Here is a 9,254-nt window from a genome sequence, read left to right on the forward strand (position 1 = left end):
AGGACAAAATAAGTTCAAAGAATTCTTTATGTACTCGAACAAAAACCAATTTGTAGTTTACTCCACAAATAGATTTGAAAATAGAAGAGTAAGCAACGTTTTTGTCCATGTGTTTAGCTGATTTTCTTGGTTTTGTTCCAAAAAGAAATCCTTTTTCTTTCAATCGCACAGATATCAAGCCACACCTAGAAAATGACAAACTTATTGGTTTCTTTTGAGCCAAAGCTTACGTATGCAACTTTCATCACCTTTAACAAACTACACAATTTATTTTCCAGAAACAAAAAGTGCAACATTCAATCTACCAAAAAGGCTGCAGGATTTATACATTAACCAATACCATAAAACAAATTAATACCCCACAACCCCCCAAAAAAAAATCAAATTTAGCAGAAAGAAACCCTGCAAAGAACTCACAAGAAATAATAAATTCAACATATACAAACAAAAGACAGAATCTTCCATTACCAATATTCAAGATCAGACCACAAGTATTATGACCACAATCAGAAGCACAATCCCTAAGATCACCATAAGCAAGCAAGTCTGCATGGATCAAATATCACACAATCAACATTTTTATAAAAACAAATAAACTCAAATTCTTTCTTTTAATATAAAGAAAAAAATTATATACCATAGAAGAGTTTGATCTTTGAGTCTTTGATGCTTTAGCAAGATGGGATTTTCCCTGTAAAGTTGCAGCATGAGAGTTCTCGATGTTTGACCCAATATCATCTGAAACAAATTCCTCACATCACAACAATAAAAATTAACAAAAAATTAAGAAGTGAAAAAGGGCAAATGTGGAAATTATACTTACCGATCATAGTTCCTTGTTCATGAACCAAAACAGCAAGATCTTTAAATATTTCATTCACCTCACCAATTTGGTTCTGAATTTCTTGTATTCCCTGATCTCTTTCCTCAATTATAGCCTCATTGAATGCAATCTCATTGTCCAATAACAACACTTCCTGTCTGTTAATATACTAATAATAATTTAATTATAATAATAATAATATATATTAATAATGGGTGAAAGCAGAAAACTTGCCTTTTAGATTGGACAAGAAGGGCATGCTGTTCTGGACTTCTGCCTGAGCTTGCATCCACTTCACCAGCTTCATTACTGCAGATCATTTGCAAAAACTTAGATTATTTGTTCATTCAAATTTCAGCCACATCATAAGGGCAAATTTGGTAATTGAAGTTTTAAAGGCAACTAACCGTGAGGAGTGAATAGCTTGAGGAACAGCAGGAGAGTAAGCTGTCTCTCTTTCAGCTGCAAGGCGTTGTGCTTTTTGAAATTCTTTTAAAACTGCTTGAAAATCTTTAGCAAGTTTAGCATCTGTTATCTTTTTGCTGGCCTGTATAAAAATGAAAACATTCAATCACCACAAGTTTACACAAATTCTAAGACTATTGTGTGAATTTGAAAAACTACAACATAAATAATCTTGAGGATCAATCATGTGTCTAAGGGGAAGAGGGAGTTTTACTTACACTAACTTCAGCACGATGATCTGTTTCACTGGCTTGCTTAAGTTTTTCAGATGTATCCTTCACCAGTTGCCCAATATGTAGTCTTGTTTTATGCCTACCATTCAAAGAAACTCAGAGTCAGAAACCCCAAAACCAATACTCAATGAAAAGACATGAAATTTTTTGAATAAAGTATTGTACTTTAACATGATCTCATCGTTCACCTAAAACTCCATAGATCTTTCATAAATTCTGCTTTTTTATAGTTTATTTAGCTTCAGGAAAATCGTGATTACCAAAAGCTCCCAGTAGGAATGTATGATCATGTTGAAATGGATCATTTCTCATTCAAATTGCTATCAAGAGCTAATCCCTTATGATTTAAGATTATATCATATTGCTTTACTCGACAGTAGATTCCCAGCTACACAAACTATGATCAAATATCATTTCGTGACATAATTCGATTATATAAACTACTGACCTGAGCCTAATTATACACCAAAACATGTATATGAGTCAAAAAAACAGATACTAAAATGTTAAATAGATACCAGCTTCGAAACCCTAAAATGACCGTAAACGAAAAAGGAAAATTCAACCAGACGTACAGCTTTTCACGGAGCTCGGGGGTGTCTTTAGGGGTACCAAGAGTATTTACTAGCCTCTGAAACGTAGAGACAGCAGTATTGATCTGGAAGATTCCAGAAGCAATAGCTTGGGTTGGGTCTTGTGGCTTCATGCCCGTGTAGCCCGCGCGTCGAGAATTGAGCGGGCGACCCGCTTCAATATCTTGAAAACTCATATTAAATCCCTCGAATGAACCCTAAATTGAACAATTTTGATTTCAATTATGGAACGAAGAACAATTTCAATCGGGACAGAAACTCTACCGATCCGAGAAGAGAGTGATCGTAAGAGAGTGAAACTCAAGGTTAATCGGAGGTTGGGTTGGTGAAAGAAATGGCAACAACTGATGTGGGAGAATTCAAAGGGGCCCGATGATAATTTAGAGGTGAAGGGGATGTGATGGGGGAATAGCCAAAAGGAGGCACAGGGTGTCGACTGCATATAAGAACTTTTTTTTAAAAAAATATCATGTTTCACTTTCTATGTCAAATTAAAAAAAGGGGTGATAATGATATATTGACCACATCTTTTATGACGGAATATAACGACATTGTTATAAGTATTGATTCTCACAAACAAAAACATTTTTTTTTGTAGTTATTTGTAAACGTCGTTCCATACGAAAAACAGGTTCGGAATGATGTTGTTAAGAGTCTCTACTCCCACAAATAATGTTAGTTTTGTAGAAAATATGTTGTGTATGAAACTTAACTTTTGTGTTATTTGGTAGCAAATGCCTTAATTTATAAGAATTGCTTGTAAAAATATTACTAATAACTCGAAAGAAACATAATAACTTAATTGAAATTAATACTTACATACTACAACTAGAAATGAATGGCCATATGTTATTACAATTTTCCTATGATGACGCATGTAGGTTTAATAACAATTTATCGAATCAAATATCTACAAACGAATATTTACGTATTGAACGATAACAATTCACATGAAAGATTAGTTTCTAACACACTTTCACCTGAGATGTCATCGAACCAATAAGCAAATACAAATTTAAGAGTGTTTGGTAATCTTGTTATCTCTTTTACCATTGGAATGTTTTAGGCCACTTAATAAGTTTGTGTCTTTGGTCTTCCCAACTGTCTTCTTTCCCCAAAGGCATCTCTTGTTTCGATAAAAACTTGATTGTTTTGAAGAACAAATTTTCTCAAAAATATGTGCCCCAAAAATAACTTTATGGTGACAATATCCTGTTAGAAATTTATAAAATATATTCTATTAACAATGAGGTTTTCCTAACAGATGCTAAAAACACTAGTGGTCCTAAATATGGTGAAGTTGTTAAAACATGTGTATGTTGTTGGAGCACGACATTATATTTATCATCATTTTGTGCACTGACCTTTTTATTTCTTTTCCTTAAAAAATTCAGGCCAAATTGTTCTCTGACAAACCAATTTTTTAAAAGAGAAGCCAAATCTTATTTACTGAGCAAGTGTTCAATTAAAATGATAACAATAACATGCTTCATCTAACTAATAAATTTAACACTGGAAAGCTAGATAAAGAAGCTTCAAAAGCATCTGAACAATCAATTGAATATACAAAAATCCATAACAAGCTTCAGAAAGAACAATTAGGGGAATATACAAATCGATCTAAAACAATCAAGTCCAATGATTTTTCACTCACTGGTTCTAGTTGTTCATCATCATCCATTGCATTATATCATTCCGAATCACCCCATCCAACTGAAATCGTCTGTAGTGAGTAGTATTAATTCCAATCTGTGGCCTCATCATCATACCAATACTTGGGTATGGTGAATGCCAAGTTTTTCTTGAAGTAAACAGATGCTTATTGTTTCTTGTTTCATTGCTCATTGGAGTTGGTTTATGGTGAAAAGAGTTGGTCGAATAGCTTTTGGTTGATGTTTTCTGTGGATTACTATTATTATTATTATTATTGTTATTGTTGGATTTGGAATTGGAATGGGAATGGGAATTGGAATTAGGATGGGAATGGGAATTGGGATGGGAGCGTATCTGGGCAGCAGGTTTCATTTTGTCAAGCCATCTGAGGATCCAATTACCAAGATTTCTACCAACTTCAATGTCTCTTTGTTGTACCTCACGATGAACCTTTAGTGCCACATCAAATATGGATCGTGTTTTCCTGTATCATATAACAAACAAAGCAAACTAAGCAACAACAAGAACTTGATTTAGTTAATCTGATAATAAAAAATAAGCTTCTTCTCATGGATACCAAGTATAACAGGTTCACTAAGTCTGTTCATCAGATTTATAGATGCATAAACCAAAATGACACAGTCAAGATAATGAATTCTCCATATAAGCGGTGCTGTGTATATGAGGCCTAAAGCAAATATCGTAAGAAGAAATGAATTTAGAAACAGATGGAAACGAAACCCCAAAATTATCTGTCATTATCCTCCTATGCAATTCCTAGTGTATGATCAAAATTAATTCAAGCAAACTACATCGATCAATTTAATTCGAGAACAAGTAGAGCATATTAGTAAAAGCTGATCGAACGAGCGAACAAATCACATACATATACAACATGTATATTAATATATGTATAGGCAGAGATAGAGATGAAGATACCTTTGAAGGAATTGACGGATCTTTGGGCGTTTAGGACCAACAAGACGTCGTTGTATTCTGAGAGCAAGCTTGTATGTCCTCTTCAATCCCAAAAAATACGCCGTTCCCAATGTGATCTCCCACAGCACCATTGTTCCTCTCTGTTGATATGTGTAGCTGTTTTGTATGTAGTACAAAGCTAGGGTTAATTCTCCTTGAAACTGAAAGATATGAATATATATCATATGTATGAAATTGGAGACATCAGATCATGACATCCGAACGCAGTTTTTGCCATTTTCGTTTCTTGCAGGTCGGAGAAATTAACGAGGTGGAAAAAAGCCCATTGAAAGTTCTCGTGTCCCTTTGCTACCCAATTTTGTTCCTAACTATAAAGGGTATCAGTTTTGAACAATTTCATACTCCTCATTTCACATGTTTTATATTTGATTATTGTTTATTAAGTACTTTATTTTGATAAGAAGACAATTTTTTTTTTGTTAAAGTAATAATCGAAAAACTTAGAAATTATTTGTATAGACATTCAATTATAGATGGACCTAATGGTATGTGATTTAGTGATGTGCTCTAATTTTGTGGTTAAACAAATTTAGAACCGGAAAACTGGACCGGAACCAGAATCGAACCGGAACCGGAACTGTTAGAACCGGAATATATAGAATCGGTTCCGGTTCTAGGTTTCAAAATTGTCTTTATCCGGGTTCCGGGTAATCCGGGTTTGGGTTCATCGGGTCCGGGTAAACCGGGTCTAAAAATCAGAACCGGTGTTAGGAACCGGAACCACTTTTAGGGTCAGAACCAGTTTTTGTGAAATGTTTAAAAGATGCATATCTCATTCGTTTCAACTCCGATTGACATGAGGTTATTTCCAACATGTAGTTTAGAGTTTGTACATGATTTTAGACTATAAATTTGCCATTTTTAGTTTTATATTCATTGAATTACAGTCCCCCAAAGTCAAGATATCAATGCTGAAAGTTTTTAGTTTTTCAGTTTTTTGTATTCGATGAAAGTTTTAAAACATGCATATCTAATTCGTTTGAAGTTGAATTGACATGTGGTTTTTTCCAACTTGTAGTGTAACGCCCGTAGATCCGGACTAGTCAATTTAGAGATAATAGGGGTCGAAAACGACTTTTCGACAAAAGATTATTTAGAATAAATAATCTTAACCAAGTTTTATAATATGTCTCAAGGGTTCCGTACATATAAAGAACGCCGAAATCCGAGTTATAACGAAGAAGTTATGGCCCGTCGAAGTTTTACGGCAAAACCGGCACGGCACTGGGAGACGTAAATAGTGAATTTTTGATAAAGGACTTTTTAGCCTTATCGATCCAAACAAAAGTTGTAGTATATGTTAAACCGAGAACATACAAAAAAAAACGCCCAAATCTGACTTCGTATGAGAAAGTTATGAATTTTCTAAAATTTGGCATAGCAGTGCACGACCCGAAACTCGAATTTTAGTTCGAGCGGTTTTTGGTCTACGCGACCTAAATGAGAATTGAATATCTCATTAATAAGAACTCAACGGTAAAAAGACAGACGGAAACAGAGTCTGTATGTAGAAGTTATGAATTTTACGCGGACATTTAACAGTATAATCTCCTCGTACTGTTAAATTTAAGATCGGTCGAGAATTAGCCGACGGAGTTAAAACGAAGTTGTAGATCTTATTTTTACCTACGCGTGGATATAAAGAACGTCAAAAACAAAGGTCGTATGTGAAAGTTACAGATTTTAGAAGTCGGAAGTGTGCTGTGCGAAAATGGGTGATGTGGCACAATCTTGGCCATTGCTTTCTCCCCAAGTCTTTCCACTAGATGATGACATGTGGCACCAAATTCAGCCATTTTCACCCTATAAATAGAACCTCTCCCACCCTCATTTTCTTCACACATTTCCCATTCTTTCTTCTTTTTACTCTCTCTCTCTCTCTCTCTCTCTCTCTCTCTCTCTCTCTCTCTCTCTAGCCCCGAAACCCCCCGAAAAGCCTAGGGAACCTCCCTAGCACGAGGCGGAATCCCCAGAGTGCTCGACGGCTCCGAGAGGAAGAGCTTTTCGGCTCGGGAACGCTGCTCCAAGCAAAGCCCGGTTTTCTATAAAACCCGCTGTAAGTGAGCTACGCCTACGCTATTTTGAATATATCGTTTATTTAATTATAGTAACGTTACTAGGAACTTATAGTAAGTACTTGGGCTATTATTATGGGTTATATAAGTATTGTTTAACGCTTATATAATAGTAATAATAGCTAAACTATTAATTAGTCTCTACAAATAATAGACTAAACTCTAGTGGTAATAATACTAGGTTTCGTCGAAGGAAATTATTTTTAAGAAACGAAGCACTGTCTGAGTTCGGAATCACCACCTTTTCAAGTGAGTGCATAGTCCCTTTCATGAACATGATTTTAATACAAGTATTGATTGAATTATTAATTATATGTTTATGGCGAGTTAATTGATGTTGCCTGAAATACGTGTTAAAGAACATACCTGATTATATATGATGATTTATGATAAAGAGTAGGCCTAAATTAATTATGAGGAATATTGGGTAGTATTTTCTTACGAGTACAAGTGAGTTATACTCAGAGAATAGAACTTTAGTATATGTCATTTATCCGGGAGCATGGATTAGACACAGTCATTGTCCCTAGTCCGAGAGTATGGATTGGACATAGTCAACTGTCATTAATTCGGGGGTATGGATTAAGACATAATCAGTTGTCCTTAGTCCGGGAGTATGGATTAAGACATAGTCATTCGTCCCTAGTCCGAGAGTATGGATTATGCATAATCATTCGTCATTAATCTGAGAGTATGGATTAGTCATTCGTCCTTAGTCCGAGAGTATAGATTAGGCATAACCATGTTGGATTAGTGTCTAAGTCCATAACTATTTTGGTATGTACTTGACCCGATGGTGCATGGTCCTTTTGGGTTGCCTTCACCAAAACAACTTGATATGATGAATTATGGAGAGAGAGGATTAATTATGATTTATTAATATATTATGAGAATAATATATTAAAGGAGAAATCATATTGTTTAAATTAATATTAGTCAATAATTAATTAAGAACTAATTTTGTGACTAAAAGACATTAATTAAAGGAGAAATCATATTGTTTAAATTAATATTAGTCAATAATTAATTAAGAACTAATTTTGTGACTAAAAGACATTAATTAAACTTAAGGGACTAGAACTGTCAATTGTATGATAGTTGAATATTGGGGTAATGGACTCCATATTAGAGGGGTGGATGAATTCTATGGGGAAACCCATTAGATATCGTCCTAGGCCTCTAAGGAGGGAGTCCATGGGTTGCTTAGGGCCTAAACAGTCAAATTAGGGTTTCCTTGTTAGATAACCCTAATAGCCTCACTATTTAAGGATCCCTAGAGCACCAAAAACGTGGCTAAGAGTTTCCTTAGGGTTTCCACACGTTTTTGGGTGCCTCCTATCTTATCATTCTTCATCCTCTTGCTCTTGGTGTTTGTGAGCCATTAGAGGAGTGGCACTTGTGACTCTAAGCTTTCTAAAGCCATTACAAGAAGGATTTGAGTTGTTATTGCTATATAACAACAAGAGATATGTAATCTAATCTTCTTGGTGAATTTCGAAAATAGTATGACTCATTAGGGTTTTATTATGTGTTCATAATGTTGTGTATCTAATAGTGAAAACATAGATCCAATTCTAGGGTTGTATGCACACATAGGATTGTTTGTATAAAACTCATTAGTGGTATCAGAGCCATTGGTTAACTTGTTTTCAATTAGTTTATTTAATTATATGAACTTGAAAATTTAGGGTTTATAGCCAATAAACCCTAGGAGGCTATAGATTTCGAGATTAGGGTTTCCTAACCCTAATTTGCGAAAATATCATGAAAAGGTTTTATGAATCCTTTCCATTTGTCCAAGATTTCGAGATCTAGGGTTTGCAAACCCTTAGATTTCGAGATTAGCCTCCTTCCCCAAGATAAGGTCCTATATTTTAGGGTTTTGGATAATCTCATATCTTGTAATTATCTTTTAATTGTTAAATATGGTAATTAAAGATCTTGAATTATCCCATCCCTTATTTTCGAGATTTAGAGAGGGATTCAAGGGATTAGGATATCTTAAATGTATAAATGGTAATTATCCTCATGATCTAGATAATCCCTTGTGATTTAATAATTTAAATTAATTGTTTAATTTATGGTAATTATTAAATCAAGAGTTTTAATATTTAAAATTTTAATTTAAATGTTTTAAATTCGAAAATTTTAAGTGAGATTAAAACCTAATTGTTTTGAAAAGTTTCAAAACTTGCCCTCAAGTTTTGGAATTTAAATTGTTGATTAAAAGTTAATTTTGAAAGTCTAAATTCCAAAACCCTAATTTTGAAAAGTTCAAATTAAACCCTTATGGTTTTATTAAATTAATTAAGTGTATAATTAAAAGAGAATTAATAAATCCATAATGATTTTGGTTAATTAAAAGTATAATTTAAACCACCTAGTATTTTAAAAGTGTAAAATACACCCTTAT

The 9,254-nt window shown here is 34.0% G+C and overlaps 2 protein-coding genes across 3 annotated transcripts; both read right to left on the reverse strand.

Moving 5' to 3' along the window:
• Positions 1–249: 249 nt before the first annotated feature.
• LOC145057260 (syntaxin-22-like) lies at positions 250–2,451 on the reverse strand. Of its 2 annotated transcripts, none has more exons than XM_079005040.1 (7): positions 2,097–2,451; positions 1,507–1,600; positions 1,231–1,370; positions 1,058–1,132; positions 824–981; positions 638–738; positions 250–546 (listed from the first exon to the last, which is right to left on the reverse strand). In XM_079005040.1, the coding sequence occupies exons 1-7, from the start codon at positions 2,288–2,290 to the stop codon at positions 481–483; spliced, it is 828 nt and encodes a 275-aa protein (XP_078861166.1). In that variant the 5' UTR covers positions 2,291–2,451; the 3' UTR covers positions 250–480. The 2 variants fall into 2 exon arrangements, with proteins under 2 accessions (XP_078861166.1, XP_078861167.1); XM_079005041.1 differs by having other exon boundaries at positions 824–977; positions 1,054–1,132; positions 2,097–2,428.
• Positions 2,452–3,773: 1,322 nt separating this feature from the next.
• Positions 3,774–4,837, reverse strand: LOC145060356 (uncharacterized). Its single transcript, XM_079008040.1, has 2 exons — positions 4,707–4,837; positions 3,774–4,251 (listed from the first exon to the last, which is right to left on the reverse strand). Exons 1-2 carry the CDS (start codon positions 4,835–4,837, stop codon positions 3,774–3,776), a joined length of 609 nt encoding a protein of 202 aa, XP_078864166.1.
• Positions 4,838–9,254: the final 4,417 nt, after the last annotated feature.

This window comes from Lactuca serriola, chromosome 6 (genome assembly GCF_051521515.1).
Source record: "Lactuca serriola cultivar US96UC23 chromosome 6, Lser_US96UC23_V15, whole genome shotgun sequence".
Classification (NCBI taxonomy): Eukaryota; Viridiplantae; Streptophyta; class Magnoliopsida; order Asterales; family Asteraceae; genus Lactuca; species Lactuca serriola.